The following is a 24,570-nucleotide window of genomic DNA, read 5'->3' as shown; positions in this document are numbered from 1 at the left end:
CTCTCTCAACTCTTTATATAACATACTCAGGATAAATGGAATTAATTGTGAGAAGCAATAACACAAAGACATCTATAACTATGGGAAAGATCAACAGCATTTCCTTTCATAGCTAATTTTTAGGCTGCGGAACACTGAAGTTCTAACTGCTAATTATTTTTAAAATGCATTTACATAAAATGAAATGTCTTGTAATTATTTTTGAAATGCAAATTATTATTCATTTCCATTTAATTCTGCTAAATTATTAATACAACTCACTTATTACACTTTATGTTCTTACTAAAATACAACAAGTATTAAAGACTGTATTCTTAATGATATAATTCAATGTTAATCATAGAGGTTAAAAATGCCAGGAATTTAATAACAAAAGCACATGCAGGACTTCTCCTGGAAACTTATTCATAGCCGTGCAATTAAAAATAAAGAAAATCAATATAACAGGTCACCATAGAAACATTATAATAAAAAAGTTAGCTTTCAATCGATGCAACTTACTGTAAAAAGCCAAATCTATCCGTGACTTTGTAAACAAGGTAATCAGCATCCTCCCAAGGTTCAATCTCTGCGCCTTCTCGTCCCTGTAATTGGGGACAAAGAAGGGTATTATTGGGAATTTATAAAACTGAACAATTACTTAAAAGAAAAAGTCCACAAAACAGGAGCTTTTTTTATGAATTAATAATAAGAGCTAGAAATAAGGCACTATCAGCCTAAATTAACTTAAAAAAAAAAAACTACTTTTGGCAATTAAATCACTATTTCCCAGTGACAAGCTTCAGAAGATCCTGTAAGGCAGCAACAGCTGACATGCAGCTAAGCCCTGATCGGACTTGGGTTTACGTGAGAAGTCAACTGAGAAAGAGAGAGCAAGGAAGGGTAAGAAAGCCACTCTGACTAAAACATGTGTTGTAGAAAAAAACTGTTTCTTACTTCTCATCCAAACTTCCCAGAAGAGTAAGCTATCCACCTTGTCTCTCTGCTTCTTTACTTCACAGCTACATCAACCTTGACATTACTCTTGCCAACGTCAAAAATTATCTGCCACTGTTCAATCCAGTGGATGCTGTTCAGTTCCAATCTAGTAGATTCCGTTCAGTGCGTTTGTCCATGTTGCTCGCCCCCATTCCTCAAACTTCATCACACCAGCCTCTCTTGGCTCTCCTCATACCATCCAACTCTTCTTTTCATGGGTCTTCATGGGTCCCCCTTAACCGTCAGTGTGCCCATAGCTCTGCCCTCAGCCCATTGCTCTTCTCGTTCTACTTTTGAAGCCATTAATTAGCATGGATTAGAGAAGGAACATCAAATGTCTACACTGGTCCATCAAATTTTAGACTCAATACCCAACTGTCTTGTGGACCCCTCCGTGTGCATATATTTTATCAATGACTGCACAATGGCTAGCCTAGTTCCTAACTATGATTTAACTGCATGGGGGGGAAAAAGTGCATGCAAACATGAATGAATGATAGTCCTATTGGTTTTAAATTAGTTAAGCAGTTGAATAAATTAATTAGGTTTTTCACAGACTCCACTAAAACCTATTCACAATAATGGGAAATTGTGTCTGATGCTCCAAACAACCAATTCAAAAACAAACTCTGGGAACGTAACTATTAAGTAGAGCAGTGCCTGCCTGTATGCCTCTCCAGGAGCAGGGCACAGTCCAGATGGCTTTCTGTAATTTCATGTTCCTGTTACTCTCCCAAATAATCAAAAATAACAGATATGTAATTACATGCAACTGAGATAAATATAAAACATGACATTTATAAATCACTGCCTCCAACCCATTATAGACCTCAAGGAGTAAAGTAATAATAAGAAGACATGTGAATTGTCAACAACTGTGATATTCTAGGGCACCAAAAACCAGATTCCATAAATAACTTAGAGATAAAATGCTAATGGAGAGTATACATAATGTATAAGTTCAAATTTTCAGATGTGTGTTAAAATTTTAAGAGCATATATAAATTATAAATAAAATGGGTATTTAGTTCTATATGGTGCCATGGTCAAAAATTTACTGAATACCTAGCATGTGCTAGGAACTATTCCAGATATTTCGGATATAAGAGTAAGTCAAACAAAAGAAATCCTTACCCTCAGAGTGTACATTCTAGGAGTGAGAGCAGACAACACACAAAATAAGTGTAATATGAAGCATGCTGATATAGTAAGTGCTATAGTGAGAAATAAAGAAGAGAAGAGAGATCCAGAGAGCTGAGGAGTTATTACACAGTGTGGTCAGAGAAGATCTCACTAAGATAGCAGCATCTGGGTAAAGATCTGAAAAAGGTGAGGCAATGAGCCATGAGAATATCCAGGATAAAGTGTTCTAGGCAGAAGAAACAGCCAGTGCAAAGGCCCAGAGGCAGGAGCAAGCCTGCTGTGTTGTAAGAACGGCAGAGACCAGAGTGGCCACAGCACAGGGAAAGTGGGAGAGAAAATCTGGAGATGAAGTGAGAGAAAGAAAGATGACTTCAACTGCCACATGAAGTAAACAAACTGCTTCTGAATTTAAGCTCTCCAAACACGAAATCCATTTCTATTTATGTCTTTTCCTAATAAATACTTACTCAAAGAGTCAATATGAATACTTACTCTGTCATATTTAGCAACTATTTCAGCTCGCTCCTGGGCAAGTTTGAGTGCTACATCCTGGTCCGAATCTGTGGAGATCAAATTTAGATGATCCGTTATTTAAAGAACCAAAAGTTAATTATTATATAACTAAGACAAAAGAGAAATAAAACAATAAATTGGTATTGCCTAAAAGGACAAACTAGCAAAATCAAATAAACTTAAAAGGCTGAGTTAAGTATCTGTAACTACAACTATGAAATATCGACGCATCTGCCATTTCAATAGTATAGACATTTTTAAAAAGCCAATTTGTTAACATAGCATTAACTTAGGGGAGATGATAAATTTTATCCCTTAAGAATCAATGTTGGATCTAATTTCAGAGAAATAAGTATTAAAGTAGAAACAAACGGAAAGCTCTAAGTTTTCAGATGAAATCCATCTGGGTATATGATGAGAACATTCAAGAAGGCTTTTACAAGCTGAGCAAAGCAGCATACTATATACTTCAGGAGTTAAAAAAAATTATTTCTTCTACATGATGAAAATAATTACTTCTTCATTTGGCCTCTGAGGTCCCCCTCATCAGCTGTCCCAAGTGCTATGATAATCTCCAATCTTTCCACACAGACATACCTTCTGTCTTACTACCACCCTGTATCTTTGTGAGAAACACAAACCTGACAACAGCAGTGGAGATCACAACATGAAATAGTATGCTTATGATTACATCCCAAGTACCATAAGGAAAAACAAAAGACCAATAATAACAGGCTATATCAAAGGCACCTCTTATCAAGGAGAAAAAAGACAAGCATTTCACTGGAAATTTGGGCAAAGGCCATGAGCAAGAAATTCCCAAGAGTTAACGATAGCAGCCGCAAGCATGTCTGTGTTCTCGGGAACTCTCTGGCAGACAGTAAGAGGTCGCCAGGCTTCAGATACTGTGAAAAGCACTTTACATGTCTTATCACATTTATTTCTCACGACGACACTCTAAGAGAGGTATCACATGAATTCTATCACTCAGACAGAAAAACATGAAGCCTAGCGATTTTAGCGAACTTGTCGAAGGTCACAGAACTAACAAAGAGCAAAACAGGGATTCACATCCAGCTACAATGGACTTCATAGCCAGTATTTTTAAGGGTTACTTTCTAAAAATGATTACTAAAGACACAAGGAAGGACTTCCAGGGAGAGATGGCCGATGGAACGTACATTTTATATCCATTCTTCTTGAAACTCACTAAAATGACAACAGAGGGATTCTTTAAATCCTCTCCCTCAAAGGCCCAGCAAATGGTGGCTCCTAAGGAGGGGAAGGATGGGGTTGAACACAGAACGCGGACGAAAGCGGTCAAGTCCCTGAGATTGAAGGGATGCGCAAGCCTGAAGGGATGTGTGAGAGGCTGGGTACAGGGAAGAGAACCCCATGTCGGCCCTGCAGATCAGGAGACCGGCGCACCCGGCTTGACTGCGGAAGCAGGAAGGGCGACACAGGCCTGCATCTAGCACCATGGAAGGAAACAGAAAACGATGCAGTCCGGGGAGTGGACGGTGGTTACTTCTGTGCGGCGGACTGTGAGGAGGGAGGAGTATGGCAGTCAGCTATTTTTCAAAATACAGACTGCTGAATCTTTAAACCAAGTATAGCTCTGGTAAAAATAAAATCTAAATATAAAAGCCAAGGCATGGGGAAAAGAAATCAAACTTATTAGAAACTAAGGAAATACAAGCTTTAAAATATCTTTGTACTTGGACTGACCAAAAACCGCACTGATGTTACTCAATGCTGACAAGAGCGTGGGGAAATCGGCAGCAGCTTACTCTGAGGGGAGATTTATCAGTGTATAAAAATCTTTGTGGAAAGCAATTTGATAACATGTCTGCAGAATCTTAAAAACAGGTATACCCCCAACAATTCCAAGTCTAGGGAGTTAGGCCAAGGAGATCATCGATATAAGAATAAAAATTGGAAAAAGGGGAAATGTGTAAATTTTTAAATGTTTATTGGGGGCAAAAATGCTTATTCACTGCTTTTCTCAGACTACAAAGTGTCAATACGCTATCCTTTGGGGGAAATGTGAGTAAGTAATAGAATGGTTCAATAAAATAACAAAAATTCAGACCAGTTTAGATTTTCACAGTGAACTAATGTAGTCAGAAGTCCGGGATAATCAACTCAATTATATATTCATAAACCTAGTCCAGACTTACAGACCCCTGTCAATACCTTTTCTCTCTTCTATTGCCCAGCTTGACAACATTACACCCCTGCTTCTACAAAGGCGTAGGGAGAGCAAATTAATAGAAATTAAACTCAAACTAGGAAAGTTGACTACTTATTAATTCCACTTCCATTATCAGAACAACTAAGCATGCGTATCTATGGTGATCAGGCGAGAGTCAGTGGATGAGTGTGTTCTTTGAATATGGTCAATACCACCTTCATTCCTGCTACCAGTCCTAGAGTCTGAACCCTATTTCCTACTTAACAAGGACAGGTTTAAAAGTATAAAGACAAAAACTAGAAACAGTATGGAGCTGATAAGATGCAGAGTATCGCGAGAAAGCATCATTGTGGTGAACTGAAAGATAGCAAGCTTTCCACAGATGATCTCTAGTCTAGAGATTTCGGGAAAGGAAAACCTAACCATGTAACAGGCCATACTGGAACTGAATGAAATTCTATCTTAATTTTATGAGAGAAAGATCATGTACTTTCATGTGATTAGAGTAGTTGACATGGCTCTAAATCAAAGAAAGTCAGTTCTAAATCTTTAAATTCCTTTAGAAATTTCTTATCATTGCATTTCCCTGTGGAGAGAAAATTCTATAATGTTGACAAATGTGTTCTAAAAAAAAAACACCATGGATCTGAAGTCAAATTGATTTTATAAAATACAGCCAAACCTGATTCTTTGAAGAGACTACATCTAAATGCCAATTCTTTCCAAGAGGGAGTAGTAGAAACATAATTTAGTAATCCACATTGTGAGGCAATAATCTTTAGAGTAAGAAGTAATATCCCTATGCAGACTTCACTGTAGTTATATTGTTTCATAATCTCTGATCTGTAGTTGAGAAGTTTATTAAGAATCATACCAGAATCCTCCCTTTGGTTTCATTTTGAGTGCTTATTTAGAAATTCCATTGCAAGAACAAAGAGTGCCCTAAAACATTGATTACAAAGGGATATCAGCAGCTGCCTTGTGTCTGGGCGCAAGTGTGCACAAAATTCCAGGCACCTATTTAACAAAGACAGTTGTGTTACTCAGTACTTAAATCACATGCCATTATTAAATTTAAGAAATCTCTATTACTTTACACAAGCCAAATTAAATCAAGTTATTTTTATTGACTTCCCATCTAACGTAACAATGTTCCAAAGTAAAAGAGGCATATCTGAAGCAGTAAAAATCAAAAGACATTGGATTAAATACTCAAGTATACAGGAAAACATACCTGGGTACAAATTTATGGAAGATAATGACAGCTACTGCGTCTTAAGACACATATAAAAAACTGACAGCTACAACATTTTAAGAAGACATCTAATTCCCTTTAAACACAAGAACTTTTAAGAAGCAAGCATCCTCCTGAATGGCATCTTTTAAAAGCAGGCACTGTAACTCAGTATCACTCAATTAATCCCAAGTTGTAATGAACAAGTCAGTCAAAGTTATTAAATTTCAAAATCAATCCACTAAAACAAAATTGACAACAGACATTTTTCCTCCCGTACGGTCTGACAGATAATTATTATGTATAAATCAACTATTGCAATGCAAGAAGTACTTTACCCTTTGTTAGACAATTGGTCTGGCCTTGGGAATGACCAGCAGCTTCAGTCCTCATAGAGTAGACTTATCTCCTCCAAAATCTCATTATTATTTTACAGTTCTCAAGCACACCAGGAGTGTTAGGTGGTGCCTCACACATTCTTGCAACAAACTGAAACCGAAAAGTGGAAGGCAGCTCTGCTTTAAACACTTTGTGAAACAAGTACAAGAAAGAAAACGTTTCTAGGGGAGAAGAAAAGACCTTTCTGTGGTTACACGGACTACAGATACCCAAACAAAGATGATGTTTGTTGAGGGTAAAAACATGTCTTTCAGGCTAGATCCCGAGTATGAACCATACCAGCCTACACCCAGCATTCCATCTGACAACAAACAGGAGCTTGAAACAAGCAGCTTTACAACATGTCATCTTGTACTGCAGAATCAGCCCCATGCTTACCACTTTGCATAAAATTTGTCATGAAGCAACAAAGACAATTTTAATTGCAAACATTAAACTAAAGCTAAGTAGAAATGTTCCCCTCAAACACATGTTACATCTTAACATAATTTTTAACATGAAAACTGCAGCCTCTGTTTCAGACACTAAGTAGAATACATGCTAAATTTTGGAAGGTTTTGGAAAGTTTGGGGAAGTTTTAAGACCCCACACATATACAAGTGAAACACATGTTTTGTGAAACAATGTGTGTAATTACTGTAGGATGGCACTGTGAAATGTTCTCTTCCATTCTATTTATTCTGTCTTCCCTTCAATGCTTCCTTCTTTCAGATGGTCAAGGGCCTACACTTTGGAAACCACTTCACAAACCCAACAGCCATGTTACAGGCATGCTTGTGAATGTTAATTACACGTAACTGGACACTTAACGCATTAAGTTTACACTCAGCTGAACTCATCTGTAACATTTAATATAAGCAAAAGATCTCAGAAGCTTAGAGAGAGGGGAAAATTTCAAGTCATATACTAAGGAATGAGAATCAAACTGGTATCAAACTTCTTACCAGCTAAAAGATAATGAAACTCTGCTTCCAAAGTTTTAAGAAAAAATTATCATTTACTTAGAATTCTATACCAAGCCCAACTATCAATGAAGCATGAAGAAAAAAATAAAAAACATTTCTAGATATTATGAGCTGTGCTGAGCTCAAGAATGACACCACCTCCCCAGAAGATGTCCACATCCCAACCCCTGGAACCTATGAGTGTACCTTATAAGGCAAAAGGGATCTGCAGAGCTTTGCAGACGTAATTACATAAGGCTCCTCCGATGGGGAGAATATTCTGGATCATGCAGACAGGTCTGACATAATCATAAGGCACCATATACAAGGGAGACAAGAAAATGTGGCAATGGAAGAGGCTGGAGTGCTGTTAGAAAGGAAGGGGTCACCAGCCAAAGAAAGCAGGTGGTCTCGAGAAGTTAGAACGGACTAGGAACAGACTCTCCCGCGGTTGGTTCCAGAAGGAACCAGCCAGCCAGACACCTTGCCTTTGGCCCAGTAAAACTGATTACAGGCTCTGGCCTCCAGATCTGTAACAGAGTCAATCTATGTTGTTTTAAGCCACCACGTTTGTGGTCATTTGTTATTGCAGTGATAGGAAACCAATACAATGGTTCAAAGTTCACTGCCTATGCAATGTTTCTTTTAAAAAGAATTTCAGGATACACGACAGAAAAACAAGACAACAACAGAAATTGCTGACAGAGACTCTCTCCTTTTTCAAACTTTAGTCAGGCCCCTCCTAACCCTCTTCCTGACAAGGCCTCAGCCTGTGTCCAGCCCGCCTAGCCCAGCTGTAGCATGAGTCTGTAGCTGGTCATCCTGGCATTGCCTCCACCCAGGATCCTGTTCAGTCAATGTAGCAAGGACCCCGTACCCTCGATGTCACCTCTACCTGCAGACTCCTTTGCTCTGCCTGTTGACTATAACCCCCCATGTCCTTACTGTGTCTGGAGGGGAGCCCAATCTCTCTACCATATTGACAACAGTCTCAACACTAACTGCAATCGTCCTGAACAAAGTCTTCTTTGTTGTTTTAACAAGTGCCGGAATTTTTTCTTTAACAGAATCAAAAAGAGGGGCAGACACAGGAGGCTAAAATTAGACATTTCCAGATGCCAACTGTGTAGTTGCCTAGAGAGCAGCCAGCCTACATTTGAACAGGGAATACAAGGTGTCTTCAGGAAGAAAGTGGGTATTATTAGTGATACAGTAAAAGCTTATACATAAAAGACTCCAAAAAGAGGGTAAAAGGACTTGGAAATCTCAGAACAAGCAAAGCATAAAGTGATAAAAGTCACAGTCAAATGTAAAGAAATGTATACAAGGCATTTTTACATTTGAATTGGAAGCACATAAGAGAAATGAATTCAATGACCTTGACACTTTCAACAGTAGGATTTTACTTCCTTCCTAGGTACATCATAACATTTAAGACCAAGGTAAATGATACTGACATTATTGTGATCATATGATACTGACATTATTCTGATCACGGAAGAATTTTATCAACTTTTTAAAGTTCACAATCAACTTCAGACCAAGTGTCCAAAACCAAACTCTGATCTGCAAACCCAGACCCCACTCCAAACCTAAGTCCCCTTCCCAAAAGCAGCTGCTTTGACCTATGAAAAACATTCTCCGCACTGTAAGGACCCTCCCTGCCTGTATCCATACGTACACACAGACATCAATTTCCCTTTTCTAGTCAAAAAGTAGAATCGTTCTACAAATAATTCTACACCTTACTCTTTTTTCATGTTTAACAGTTCATCTTGGAGATTGTGCATATCAATATCTACAGATCTACCCAGTGGTGTGCCAATACCACTTCTAAGAAGCAACCGATTCTTAGAGGGAAGACGTAAGGGCTCAGGGACCTAGTTTGCAGCATCTCCCAACTTCCAGACAGCCGCTCCCAGCATTACGGTGGCTAATCAGCAAGCGACAGAGAGCCGGCACAGAAGACAGAGTTCAGCAGGCTCAAACACTTAAGCAGTATCTACCGCAACCTTTCCACAGGTGCAAAGCTTCCTGATGCCTTAATTTCTTTGACCAGTCTTCTCTAAGGGATGTGGACAAGGATAAAATGGGAGTCCATTTTTAGTGGGAGTTAAAGACAAAACATCAGGAGGTGAAGGGCTTACTAGGCAGTGGTGACCAAAGGCTAGGGGGGAAAACAGGAAGCAAAAAACGACCAGGAAACTGAGAAAAGCAGCTGTTGCAGTGAGGAAAACAGTACCTGGCATGCAGAGCAAAGCGAGTCACCATGACTAAAAAAAGAGACAGAAGGACCTCTCCCTGAAGCTGCTTCATGCTTCAGTTCCCAGTGGCTTTCACTTCCGGCTCAATACAAATAATGCTCTTTTATCTTGAAATAATTTGAGTAAGTTATTCTCGTCTATGATATGAGTTCCTTCATTCCACCCCATCTTTCAACCCAAAGAGGCCCTTGGCACCGACCAGGCCTACGCAGGCTTTGGGTGTTTGTGATCACTTGCTTAGCACGCCCCGGACTAAGACGGACCAAAAATGAGGCTCTTTCAATGGTAAAATCTTAACAGGCAGCACTCCTAAAGACGTCAGCATTGGTTTTGGTCACGCATGAGATCCGAGGCTGGAAGGAATACTGGAAGGAGGAATAGGCAGAGTTAAGAAGATTAACACGAAAACATAACTAAAAACAAATTAAATAAAAGCAGGTGCACTAGTCACAAGAGAACGTGAAATGCCACTTACTGTGACTGGTCACTCTGCGTGAGAAGACATGAGGTGCGGCACCTACAAGTTCCATATACCCAAGCACCAGCCCCTGAAAGCTTATTCTGAAACAGCATGGCAGGATACCACGGGATACCGACCCCCTGCCAGTCCTGCGCCAACTAACCCAGGGTCTCCGCCCATTCCCTCCACTGGGAGGTCATCTGTAATCCAACATTCCTTGGCACTCCAGCCCAGCCCCACTTCCATCTCTCACAACTCAATTCCATATTAAACAACGTCTTATCAAAAACTGTACAACCCCCCAAAACCTACTTCTCTCCTTCTTCCCTCCTCCACTAGAGTTAATAATCTTAGAAAAGTCATTGGCTTCCTTCTCTCTTTCTCATGTTCACTGGGAATAAGACAACAAAAGATTCGGATCATAGTTGCAATTATAAGACTACTATAAATAATCGTGATCAAGGAAGGGACAGCCAAAGGCAGGAAGCTAAATATATGAAAGAACCAATGCCATAACCCAGTCTTCAGAAATGCCCACATTTGCTCTCAAAACAGCCACACAAGTGTCTGTACAATAGCTTCATATTTCTCTGGTTTAATATGCATTGTCTGATACCATAAAAAAATTCAAAATATATAAGCTTAAATACTCTTCAATTTTAGGTTTTATTTTAATTATCAGTGAGAAGAGGATTTGTCTCTTTCCACTCAAAATATTTCTATTACAGCACTATCAGCATGGTATCAATATTTTCTACTATATCATGCTTTAAATGAATAGTTTTTAAATTTTTCATTAAATTTGCAGAACACATTACTTCAAACAACTTCTTACACAGAAGCCCAATTGCCCAGCAAAGCGGGCAGGTAAGGTTAAGGAGAAAGGGAGCAAAGTTCCCCTGACTTGATCTCCCTCTTTCTTCCACAGTGATCCAGGGGACCTGCACAGACCTACAGTGCTATACAGGCCAGAGCAAGCTGTACCCAGTGGCCTTCTTTTTTGCGTACCTTGGTAAAGAAAACTACTGCTCATATGACTTCTCTTCCAATCAGCTTCCCAACTACATCTCAAGCTCCCTTTCACAGAGTCTCTCCCATAATTCTCAAGGTCTGAGTCTTCCTTATACAAATAAAAAGATCAACATTTTATAATTGATAGGTTGGCTGTTTGTTTTATTGTGTTTGTAAGCATATACTTTTAAGACCCTTCAGAACACAGGTATTTTAAACACTAATATTTTAAACACAGAGTACCTGGTATCAGCAAAGGTATTTAATATTTCCATAACTAAGAAGATACTTAAACTTATAGTTTTAACAATAATTCCTGGGTAGGCTTCTATTACTTACTTCCTAATTTCTAGAAGGATGAGAAACAAAATAATTTTTAAAATAAAAAAATTACTGACAAAGATTTATTATAATTGAGAAGACCATTTTTTCTCAATTTCAATCTTGAATTATAGTGGACCTACCTACCTTACCTACCTGCCCACTGGTATAAGGGAAAACTGGCCACTGCTTCATTTGTTCTAGCGTACTTCCAAACTGATACCCATAATATCTCATTGAATACATTTATTGACATGTCTATTTAACTGAAAGTGTCATGAACAAAAAGATAGTTATCTCATTCACCTTGGTATCACTATCACAATGCCTAACACAGGGTAGCTGCTCACCAAACATATCTTAAAAAGAAAAATATCTCCTCAAAATGTATCACTATTGTGAACTATTCAACCAACTAAACACTAAAATATCTATTCATTTTTAACAATTAGATTTTTATTTTATTTAGTTGAGAGAGAGCATGAGCCTGGGGAGGACCTGAAGGGGAGGGAGAGGGAGAGAGAGAACCTCTTAAGCAGACTTCATGCTGAGCACCAAGCCTGAAGGCAGGAGAGCTCCATCCCATGACCTTGATCACAACCTGAGCCAAAACCAAGAGTTGGACACTCAACTGATTGACCAGTTGCCTGAAAAATTAGATTTTAAACTATTTTCCAGATATACTTTCACTGCAGAAAGCATACCTTTACTAAAGATTATCAGCTTTGTTTTTTATTCTATTTCAAGGTAGCATTAAAAAATTTTTATTGAAGCACATGGGTGGCTCAGTTGGTTAAGTGTCTGCCTTCAGCTCTGGTCATGATCTCAGGGGCCTGGGATGGAGTTCCGCATCGGGGTCCTTGCTCAGTGCGGAGCCTACTTTTCTCTCTGCCTGCCTCTCTGCCTACTTGTGTGCTGTCTCTCTCTCTCTGTGTCAAATAAATAAATAAATAAAATCTTTAAAAAAATTTTTATTAAGACTATAAAATTCAGATACAAGAAATCACAGCGTATTTCCAATTAGCACTTCTAATTAATTACAAGTCCTTCATATCTATTAAGGAAGAAGGAAGGAAGGAAGGAAAGAAGGGAGGTAGGGAGGAAATGAGAGAGAAAGAGAGAGAGAGAGAAAGAGAGAAAGAGAAAGATGGGGAGCCTCTTGAAAGATGAAAACCACAGACTTGAGTGTGATGTCTGTGTTCCAATCTACTCCCTACCTCATGTCGTCCTTGAGCCAGCTCCCCAATCTACTCATAGAATCTTGCAGTCTCACTTTCTTGACAGGAAGTCCTGTTGACTTGGCTGAGTGTGCTACCATTGTGCTTCAAGTCTATGTGGAGACACTTCAGCTAAAGGAACGCTCCAGAACTCTCCCGCCACTTCTCCCTCACTCCTCTCATGGGGTCAGAAGGACTTTGGAGGTTGGCTTGGTTGAACTCCTTGCTTTCTCTCTCTCAGTCCCCCTGGGGGCATGCCAGGGGGCATGGTCTACTGGTCTACTCTTCAAGCATGAAGGCACCCATCTTGAGGGGAGGCCTGCAGTTGCCCGGCTGTGCTAGTCACAGCGTAAGTCTAAGTCACGATGGGCTACTAAGCCCTTTTCACTTCCGCTCTAATGTCATGTCCTCAGATCATCCAACAGAGCAGACATTTTGACCTCTATCTGTCAGTCTCTTGTGTTGTGACCGTCAGTCTCGGTTCCCTAGAACTCCCCAAATCAGACTAGAACCTCCTACGCCTATGTGTAAGGTGATTCATAGAGAAAAAGGATATGGAGTGATGCAACAATATTTAAATACCATTACTACTGATGAGAAGCATAATTACTAGCTGTTGAATATGAGTCTAACTCCCACATTTGGGGGTAGGGTTGAATGACAAAATTGTCAACAACAGATACTTAGCACCAAGACAAGCTTATGAGTCATTTTACTCACTTAGATCCGCCTACAGGTTGCTGGCAAACTCGGGATTATACCTTAGCTGCTTTTCCAGCAGTGTGATTGCTTTAGAAGATGACACAAGACTCATTGGTAACAACTCCCTGTTTGTGGATACTTTACAACCTATCTAGTGAGAGTTTACTAGGTGCCAGACACTGTGCTGAGCATTTACTACGCATAACCTCACATACACAAGCTATTCTCGTAGTTGTAGGTCTATCCCCAGTTTACACATGGGAAGCCTGAGGTGTGGAAAGGTTAAGTCACCCTGGCCCTAGCGGAAGTAAGTAGCAGAACAGGACTTAAAAGTCAAGGCTATCTGACATCAAAGCCCTGTTTTTAACAACCAAGCTATTTTGCTGAAGTACAAATGGTTGATCTTTTTATATTTCTTCTCACCTCCGCTGGTCCTTACATCTTTTTTCTTAGAAATAAATCTATCTGTGATTCTAATGGTTGTTTTCTTTCCAGTAGCCTTCTAAACTGACCACGCTGAACTGTCTACTATTTGTGCAAAATGGACTTCAATGATGCAGAGTCCAAGAACACCTTTATGAAATATTCTTTGTGATCCTAAGCAATTGTACCTCCTATATTGTAAGCTGTATGTTTTAGGATAATAGGAAATGTTCAAGAAACATGCGGTGCTCGCTTAAGCAGCACATTTTCTAAAAACTGGAACAATACATAGGATTAGCGTGGCCCCTACACAAGGATGACATGCAAATACATGAAGCATTCCAAAAAACACACAAATGCAACAAAAAAACCTGCAAAAATAGTTGAGTGACCAGTCACCACATGGATACTAAATTTAACTCTGCTAAAAAACTTTACGCATTTAGTAGATACTAACTCAAATGCCCTCACAATTAATTTCTAGGACTATCATACTCTGTTGAATCTACCTCATTTACTTGACTTCCACAACTTTCAGCTCATTCAGAACTGAAAGCATGTACAGTTATATTCACTATAAGTTTGTGTTGAATTCAGTCCTTTGGATACCAACAAGAAACAAAGCAATTATAGCGGATTCCTGTAGACCATGCATAAGGCCAAGGGGATGGAAGAGAATTCACAGAATGCCCGCCGCAGTGGTACAGAACGAATTCCACAGGTAATCTGGCAAACCCTATTTTCAACCTGATGGTAAAATTTCCACTCTTTAAATTAAAAAATGATAAGCAAATAGTAAACTGTGCCTAAAATGGCATACAAAAACAGAACTCAGTATCACCTAGTACAACAAAGTAGCACACACAAAAAATTGGATTAACACATTTTTTTAAAGTATGACTATTCAAGTATTATTTGGTTCCTGAATGGCTCTTAGGTTCAAATCAGAATATAAGGCCATTGAAGAGTGTCTAGGTGGCTCGGTCAGTTAAGTATCCAACTTTTAATCTCAGTTTAGGTCCTGATCTCAAGGTTGTGAGTTCAAGCCCTGCACTGGGCTCGTGCTGGGCATGGACACTACTTTTAAAAAAAAGGAAAAAAGCTATCAAAAGCCAGCAACTTGGGAAATAATAAATCTAAGTGTTCATATCACACTGCAGCTGTCATCCATTCAAATAATTTTTTTTACACAAGTGCCCTAAGCTTCAAGCACAGCACCACATAACTCCCATATAACATAGAATTACAGTCATTGCCTCCTGTAATAAACCCTAAGAACACCATAAATGCACATCTCACATTTGTATGTATGTTTAATATAACATGCATTCTCTCCATTGTTACTGTTACTGTACCAATAAATTTGTGTTGGCCTGCCTCATATAAGTGAGATTTATTTTACAGAACAAACATCAAATGTGCTATACACATATGAAAGTCACTGATCAGGAGACTAGATATAACAAATACCAACTAAGAGTCTGGCTCATAATAACAGCTAGCATTTCTTTTGCACAATCTAAACATCTTATGTATGTTATTTCACGTAATGACCTCACGTCCAAACTGTGAGGTAGGTATCATTATTGTTCATTTCACAGACAAGAAAATTGTTGGGTTAATTAACTTGCAAGATCACACCGCTCTGCAGTGGCACTGGGCCTATGCAATAAGGCCCCAGAGTGCTCTTAATCGCTCCACGTAATCTCTGAGTAAATGAAATGGCAAGCAAATGTACAGAGGTTTGTCAAGAGAATCTGTCAAAAGGGATCCTCAAAGTAGCATTAAATCAGGCCAAGAGGCCAAGGAAATGCCCTCCAATCAACAGGAAGCCAAGGAGGTGTTTTTATTTTTTTTTTTTTAAGATTTTATTTATTTATTTGACAGAGATCACAGGTAGGCAGAGAGGCAGGCAAAGAGAGTGAGAGGGAAGCAGGCTCCCCGCCGAGCAGAGAGCCCGATGTGGGACTCGATCCCAAGACCCTGAGATCATGACCCGAACTGAAGGCAGCAGCTTAAACCACTGAGCCACCCAGGCGCCCCAAGGAGGTGTTTTTAAAGGGAAAACTGGCCAGAAGCTGCAGCTACACTGAAGGCTGCTCGGGAAGGAAGAAGAATGTGCTTATTAACAGCTCATGTTATTGAGCTTCTGTAACTCAGCAGGCACTGTGCTAGGTACATACAATAGCTCACCGAATGCTCAAACAGCCTATTAGCATTTATATTTTACAGATGAGAAAATGAAACTTGAGAGGTTAAGCAACTGGTCTAAAGCTACATTATGGGTCAAAGTCTCAATACAAACCCATTATCTGGAAGGCTACAAAGCCTATCCCCTGGCCAATGACGCCATAAAAGTGAAGCGAGAAAGAGAATGTCTGCATATCTGTAAACTGATAAGGTATAAGCTACCAAGAAACTAACGCACTGCAACCAGGAAGTGGTTTGGCTGAGTCAATGTGCTCAAACCTACGTGTGCTGACTGTGTTTCCGCAAATGAATATCCTCCTCCAATAAAAAGAAAAATCTTCCTAGATCTGAAAATGACTTCCCCAAATTCCTTATTCCTGGGTACTTTCAGATAACCACGTCCTCAAAGTTTCCTTACTGATACCAGAAAGTGCCATAGAGTTTTACACACACACAAAATGCATTTTCCTAGTTTGTGATTATTACAAACAAGCAAGCAAAAATTTCCAAATGTTACACTGGAGCAGTTCAATATTGATACAATCAAACCTTTTTTCTTTTTTTTTTTTAAATGCTTTACCAGCTGCTAATCACCAGACCCCGGGAAGGGAGCAGGGAAACATGGTTTCCTGTCAATGGTTTTAGTTGTCTTTGATTTATACCCTCTATTTAATATTCAGTCTTGGATTTATTTTTTTAAAAACCCTTTTAACTGCATCTTTTTTCCCCCTAAGTACAACACATAGGTTCTTCAGTATAAAGATTCATTAATTTTAAATTATACCAAACTTTAAAATACAACATTTCCAACACACTACTACTGGCAATTTGTAGTATATAAATATTGCACAAGACACTCCAGCTTTCATCATTGACATTTGAAGATTTTAATGTTTCATCAGTTTCAACACTCCTAAAGGTCATCATATGTAACAACTGGTGACTTTCCTTAGGCATGAATCTGAATCATGGACTGTGTATATGAAAGCGGGTCACCTAGCTGACGAGGGAGCCTAGATGTCTAGTTAGTGCCTACCAAAGTAGCTTTGTTTTTCTCCACTCATTTTATAAACACCAAATCCCATGGTGGGAGTGAAATAAAACCAAAGCAAAACACAAAATTTAGGGGCCTCAAAAAGAAAGCAGGTAGTATTTTGAAGTACCTCTGATCTGCTATGGTAACACAGCATAAACCCCCGAGATGTGACCTACAGAGCTCATGCAACGTAAACAATAAAGTTACTTCAATACCAAACAATAAAACAATAATCAACTACCATGGGAAACAAAACAAAAAAAGCACATGAACAGAAAAGAGACAAGTCACATGCAACTCTTATTCTGAGGGCTGTGAGTCTGAGCCCCTGGTAAGGTGAAGAGATTACTTAAAAATAAATTCTTTAAAAAAAAACAAAAACACCAAAAACAAGAATGACATGCATCATAATGCTAACAATCATTTTAACTCTCTGAATTCCTCTGAGAGGATGAACTACAGACAATTTTATTTTCTTCTTACCCTTGTGTATTTTTTTTTCTGCATGGTTATTAGTAAGTATATATTACTTTTATTATAAAGTGTATTTTTAATATAAAGACAGATCACATTAATACCATAAGTCAAAAAATTAAAAACCATTTTTTCCCCAAATACATTTTAAGCTTTTTAATAAAACAGTATGCTGCCTGGGAAACAAACTTGCTCCCCAGTTCTCTAATGAGGTTTTAGATGGAAATCTATAAAACATTTTTTGAAGAAAGTTATCTATAGTCATCAAAATAATTCGCCCCTATCTCTATGAACACCTAAAATTCTACTTGGAATACCAAGTAATAAGTCATGTGAGTGAAGATTAGATTAAGAATATAAAGACCAGCTTTCCCCTGGAAAATGGTAGATTAGATTTTCTGATATTCATTAAATCAAAAACTACTGCCACTGCACTAAGTTACTATGAAAATAAATATGGATAAAACGTTTTTCATAAAGATCACAATCTCCTGAGGGGATCAAACACATAAAGAATCACTGTAAATAATGTGATAAATCTCCCTTCATAGAGGTCTTTTTAAAAATGCTACAGAGAAATTAACAGGAAAGAAAACGAAGACAGAAAAAGATTTTCACTACAAGGCAACATTTGAGCCACGCCTTCCAAGAAAGGTAGATACTTAACCATGTGGACAAGGACAGAAAATCACAATGTGTTAGTAAAGAGGTAGGGTCCATAGAAGGAAACAGAATAGCGCATGTAACACCTGCTGGGGGTTAGGGATATGCATAAATACAGAGGTTCATCTATTCGTCTATTTCAACTGCAATGTCCACTGCTGGGGTAAAAAAGGCAAGTCTCCTAACTTTTATCATTTCTCCTTTCATGATATTCTACCCAGTACAACAGGACAGAAGGCAATACCCTGGGGCAAAAGTTAAGTGTATGCAGGAAAAGAACAAAAGGCAACAATTCAGGATCAGAAATTAGTTTGAGGCCGTAAAGAAAGCAAAATAAACATAGTAAAAATTTAATAACTCTGGTTCTGATACTACCAACATATCATCACTACTTGGGTATTCATTCATTACGACCTGAGTCATTAAAAATTAAATGACTGAGATAATGGCAAATGGAAACCTATTTTAATGATGCAAATTCTGTTCCAAAAGCCAATTCAAAAACCAATCTAAGCACATTCAAATAAATATTCCTTCAGTATTATGCCAACATAATCCACCATATACATTATTCTCCTTGAGAAAAATAGCAGTGGTAGAATGTAGATTTCCACAGAAAGCAGCACCACTATACTCAGGATTTTTTAAAAGACAATAATCTTAGATGCAACTGACCCATGAAAGAAGAGCAAAGGGCTACCACTGGGCTCCAGATGACATCTTGTCTGGATATCCTGAAATTCCAACTTAGGTTTCTTTACTGTTAAGCTATATATCTCATCCCCATCCCAATGTCTCGCGCTCAATTACCTGGCTAAAATTATAGCCACATGTTACATGAAACTCTACGTGAATTTTTTATTATATCAGTTAAAGAGTAAACTCAAAGACACGATTAAAGTAGGGGAAAAAAGTTTCTTTGAGAATGCTACACCCGATGAGTTCTACCAAATCCCACATGAAATATCACCACACGCCAGGGAGACTGATTATAAAAACACATTCTACATAAAAGACCTGCCATCCTGCTCATTGAGGAAAACATTTCTTAGAAAGCACTGTCTCCTTCCTACTCACTGAGTATACCATCTGAAGTTATAGAATACATTTATAACAACCACCCCAATTCCTCTTTGACAAGAAAATAAGCATGACCAACTCCACAAGCCATCAAAAAAGACTGGAAACAACCTAAGTGTCCCTCAATTCAGCTATTAAAAATCATGATGTAAAATTACATACTGATTTGGATTCATTTCCAAGATATACTGGAAATAGGGAGGAAAAAAAGGGCAAAGGTTCAGAATAGTGCATATAACACCCTGCTGGGGGTTAGGAATGCACAAAAATACACAAAACTAACAGTGGTTGTCCTGGGGAGATTAAAACCAGCAGAGTGAATGGAAAGGACACTTATTTTTCAGTGGCTAATCTTGCGTACACCTTGAGTTGTTTATCAGGTACATATACCACCTTATCAAAATATAAAAGATACATATATTAACAATTGTAAACATAATTAACGTTAGGAGAAAAATCCCTCCTCAGGAAAAGGTTAAGTTTCCTACGACTCCAGAGTAGCTCCCTCTACACAAGCAAACGGTCCCTTCTCTACCAACCCTTCTTCCAGCCTGCAGGGACCGGAAACAGGAGGAGGGCCAAGAGCAGGGCCACGTCAGCTTTTATGACAGAATGCCTTCATCTTCCAGTTCTCCTCACTGTTCTAAACTTTTTTTTTTTTTTTTAAGATTTATTTATTTATTTATTTATTTGTCATAGAGAGAGAAGCGAGAGCGAGCACAGGCAGACAGAGTGGCAGGCAGAGGCAGAGGGAGAAGCAGGCTCCCCGCCAAGCAAGGAGCCCGATGTGGGACTCGATCCCAGGACGCTGGGATCATGACCTGAGCCGAAGGCAGCCGCTTAACCAACTGAGCCACCCAGGCGTCCCTTCCTCACTGTTCTAAAGGAAGGAAAGGAAGAATGCAAATTCAAAGAGAGAAAAACTATGTCAAGTGCGTAACTATTTCCTTCTCATAACCATGGTTTATCCTCTAGCAGGCCATCCAGGCACAGGGGCTGTAATGGTGCAGAAAGAGGAAAATTAAGACTCTATATCCCACCTTCTTGATATATGAATAGAAAACCAGGCCCAGGGAAACAGGTCTTTATCCAACACGATGATTTGTCAAACAATCAGTATTTTACTGAGAACTGCAAAAACTACAAAAAGGATAATACAAATGCTGAAGTCATTAAATTTTAGGCTATCACGGGCTAGATCAAACACCTTAAAAATAAATACACAAGCCTGGGGGCCTCTGGCTGCCTCAGTAAGTACAACACAAGTTTTGATCTTGGGTCGTGAGTTCGAACCCCATGTTAAGGCACAGAGCTTACTTTAAAAAAAAAAAAAAAAGAAAAAAGTACAACCAAAAAACAAGACTTACAGGAAAACCTGCTTTAGCAGATCATACTACAACTTTCCTAACCAATTCACTTACTTATTCAATGGGATTTTTATTGCTGACACATCTAGGTTATTTTTGAAATCCAGGTCTCCTAGAACTTTCATTTATAGCGTTCTTGACATGCCTTTAAAGCCTTTTAGAGGGTTGTGTTTTTATTATCCCTTAAACTTTTTTTCATATGACACTGATCTTGTCAAATGCAGTTTTGCCAACAGCCGTTCTTTTCAAGAGCATAACTTTAATAAACTCGCGGACAAATAGACTACATTACAGTCATTGTGAATGGTAAGTTACTCTAAATGACCATTTTTAATACAGCCAATCTAATGAGTCCCTTGGCTTCCAATAAAACCACCAATGCTTTGACAATTTCACAAACTCAGTGTGGACAAAGGCTCTTTGCAAGTACTGAGAAACATAGACTATTAAGACCCCCTATCTGCCCTCAAGATGTTCACAACCTTGTAAATGAATAAAAGAATCATTACCTTAAGGGATGTGTTGCCCACAGGACCTTACCAGCAAGGAGCAAAAGACAAAAGTAACAATCTTTCTTAAAGCACATCACACAATCTGCTGGGGACAAGTACGTTACTATACCATGCAAACTATTTCTAACACGACTAGAAAACCAGAGAGCATCTAATGAATGAATTATTAAAGGGGATTATCTAAAGATAGAACAGAATTTTAGTGAGATTGTTTTTGTTCATTTCAACACTATAAATGAGAGCCAATTTGGACTTCTAGGAGATGCCTTCAGATTGACTTATATCTCTCTAGAGACCTAATGATAAATCTAGCAATCAGAAGCTCAAATTGCCTGGCAAGTATACTGGAATGCCAACACAAACCAAAGTTATCTGCCTACTTCCTTTTTCATGCTATCAAGCACCATAAATCTTTTAGAAAGTATGGTTATCTTTATTTACAACATGCTTTAGAAAGTATTTTCCTACTGAATTATGCCTGGAATGTGTGTGTATAAACCTATGCAAAACAAAGCTTTCCCCCAAATCTGTAATAATAGTTTCACAAGAGTCTGATGAATACATATAACAAATCAAAATGAAATTAATACTCTTACACAAATTAATACAAAATTAGTCCATATACCAGCACTATAACTCCCACCTGATTTTGGTTTTGTTCCATTCAATAGAATAAGTAATAACTGATCTACCACTCATTACTGATAGAAACTTGGGCAAGTTACACACTGCATGAGCATCAGTGTTTTCACCTGATGAGAAATTATGACAATAAGAGCACTAGCTAACATTAACTAAACGTCTGCTATGTGTCAGATACTAGTCTAAGCAGATCATGTTCTAGGCATATATTCTCAAGCATGTGATCATCAACGCAAACAAACCTATGGTATAGACACCATACTGAGAGAATAATATATCGCCACACTCCAGATGAGGAAAGAGAGACACATGTTTCTGAAGGTCTCATGGCAGGTGGCAGAGCCCAAATGGTCTGGGATCCAGAAGCCACACTCTCAATCATTAAGGTACAGCTGCTTAAAAACCGTTAAAACATCTCCTGCCCAACTTGTAGAATTCTTGTGAACATCACATTTAACCGGGCTCATAAAGTATTTTATAACTTTTGGTGTCATGTAAGAAGGGGTATTTATTATTAATAAAGTTTTAAGGACAAGACTGGTGAAAATTGACTGTGGAGGTATCAAAGCAAAAATTTAAGTTAGAAAAAAAAAAAGTTAAAGGAATTGTAAAGGACCTTCAAGTGTATCTAGTTCAACTTTCCACAAATGTTAATATCTGCTGGATGACACTCTTAATAAGCTGTCACAGAATTTCTCCATTAATGCCTCCAGAGATGAAAATTTCCCCAACTCACAAGTCAGCCCATTCCATCTCAAAATGTTCTAATTATTATTAGAAATGTTATCCTTTCAGCTCTAAACAAAATTAGGCTTTTCCACATGATAAGCCTATAAATATAAATCACTATGATAGTCACACTTTTCAACCATGACATTTTATTAAAGTCCCCTTTAAAATGTGACACCCAAATTCAACATAAAATCCTTGAACAGGTCTAATGTTGGGAAAACAACAGCTCTATCACCTTTCTTGATCTGCACCTAAATTCACTTTTCTTTCCGGGCTGGTAGTCAATTTACTGAGCTCGCATTTGGCATATGCTTAATTGAAATATCTCAGTCCTCCCTTGGGGGCTATCTCAGTCACAGTGTAGAACATGACATTTTATCATTTTTAATCTTGTTTTCACTCTGGTCTATTATTCTAGCCTGAAAAGATCTTGGCAAATCTCAATTTTATAACCTTACTTTAGCGATCTCTATCAACACTGTACTCTATCTCTTCCTTCACAAACCCACTGATGAAAGTGAAATTTTCTCCCTGGCCACTGAAAAACTGCTAAATAAGTTAAAATCCTAGGACATACTACAGAGATCTTGACTCTGCCAGGATAAATTAATTTAAATATGATTCATCAATCAAATGTAAAATCCTTACAAGACCTATCACTTCTAGTAGTCTGTGGCGGCACTGCAGAAGCCTTTATCAATATGTTTCTAACACCACATTAAACCTATCTCTTGGTGGGTTGGGATCAGACAGCAGCCTAGTAAGATCCTGAACTCACTTCCTCCTATGGATACAACAAATACACAACCACAGATAGGATAATTTGCTCTGAGAAAGACCAGAAGAGCAAATGAGCAGAGTCTCCACAACAGAGGACAGCATCCAGGATGGGAAAGGCAAAGACAGCTGGAGAGAGAAAAGGGAGGAAAGTGGGAAGGGAGAGGAGGAGCAAAGGGAGGAGGGACGAGAGGAAGGGGGAGAAAGGGAGAGGAAGGGAGAAAAGAGAAAGAAGGAAGAGAAGGAAGGAAGGGCAAAAGGAAGAAAGAAAGAGGCGAAAGCTCACCCCAGGCACCATCAGGAGGGATCTTGAGAACAAAGAACTTCTCGCTCACAAGTGAGGGGTTTGTGCTCTTTATCAATCAGCCATCACTTAGACCCTGAATCCCAGAAGACCCTCTTAAACACTGGGCTTTGAAAACCAATAGGGATTACATCCAGGAAAGTCATTAAACTGTAGGGAATGGAGAACCCACCATAAGGAATGTCACACAGACTTCACTCAGGACCCAGTGCAAACACCACCAGTCTGAAAAGTACTTAGATTTTATGTGGAGACCCACTTATTAAAAACACCTGTCATACAGGCAGGAAACCACTGAGGGTTTCTCTGGGGATGGAAACTCTTTTTCTCCAGGGTGGTGCCATTTTTACCACCTCATCCTACCTTGCTAAACTCAGCACCGGTAAGCTCCTTTTGGAACTATCTCCCTAACCTGTTAGACCCAGAGGGGCGCCCAACTGAAAGCCCACTCATTCGCACAGCACAGCCAGCAAGTCACAGCTGGGTCAGGAGCCAGCTTTCCTCCCAAACCTATGCCACATGAGATGAGTGCCTGCAGCCCACGCAGGGAACACCCCTTGGGTGTCAAGATGTGCTGGTGAGACGGGATTGCACCACTGGGCTCCACAGGAAATCTCCTACACAATGCCACTCCTTCGAGATTGGGAAAGGGATGGGGAGCCTGGGTGGCTCAGTGGGTTAGGCCTCTGTCTTCGGCTCAGGTCATGATCTTGGGGTCCTGGGATCGAGCCCCGCACTGGCTCTCTGCTCAGTGGAGAGTCTGCTTCTCTCTCTCTCTCTCTCTCTCTCTGTCTGCCTCTCTGCCTACTGGTGATCTCTGTCAAATAAATAAAGAAAATCTTTAAAAAAAAAAGACTGGGAAAGGGAGTTGATTTATCTAATATGTTAAAAACAAACACAAAGAGGCAAAATGAACAGATAAAGGAATGTGCTCCAAAGAAAGGACAAGAAAAAAAAAATCAGGCAGACTTTAATGAAACGGAGAAAAAA

General features: G+C 39.0%; 1 protein-coding gene and 1 non-coding gene across 5 annotated transcripts in view; one reads left to right on the top strand and one right to left on the bottom strand.

Annotated features, from left to right (window-relative positions):
* Positions 1-24,570, bottom strand: part of USP6NL (USP6 N-terminal like) — a 148,420-nt gene that overhangs the window by 68,132 nt on the left and 55,718 nt on the right. For 3 of the 4 annotated variants that reach the window (XM_032349777.1, XM_032349776.1, XM_032349774.1), the window contains exons 2-3: positions 2,614-2,681; positions 502-584 (exon numbers count right to left, since the gene is read on the bottom strand). In XM_032349777.1, the coding sequence (XP_032205668.1) occupies positions 502-584; positions 2,614-2,681 (151 nt within the window). Of the gene's footprint in view, positions 1-501; positions 585-2,613; positions 2,682-6,400; positions 6,573-24,570 lie in introns of those variants that run through there. The other variant, XM_032349775.1, reaches the window with a different exon arrangement.
* LOC116594607 lies at positions 14,049-14,154 on the top strand. The gene has a single exon (XR_004287317.1). It is a non-coding gene; the product is annotated as a U6 spliceosomal RNA (small nuclear RNA).

Source organism: Mustela erminea, chromosome 6 (genome assembly GCF_009829155.1).
Source record: "Mustela erminea isolate mMusErm1 chromosome 6, mMusErm1.Pri, whole genome shotgun sequence".
Taxonomy (NCBI): domain Eukaryota; kingdom Metazoa; phylum Chordata; class Mammalia; order Carnivora; family Mustelidae; genus Mustela; species Mustela erminea.
The sequence above is the reverse complement of the archived record's forward strand: the minus strand, read 5'-3'. Positions and strand labels throughout refer to the sequence as shown.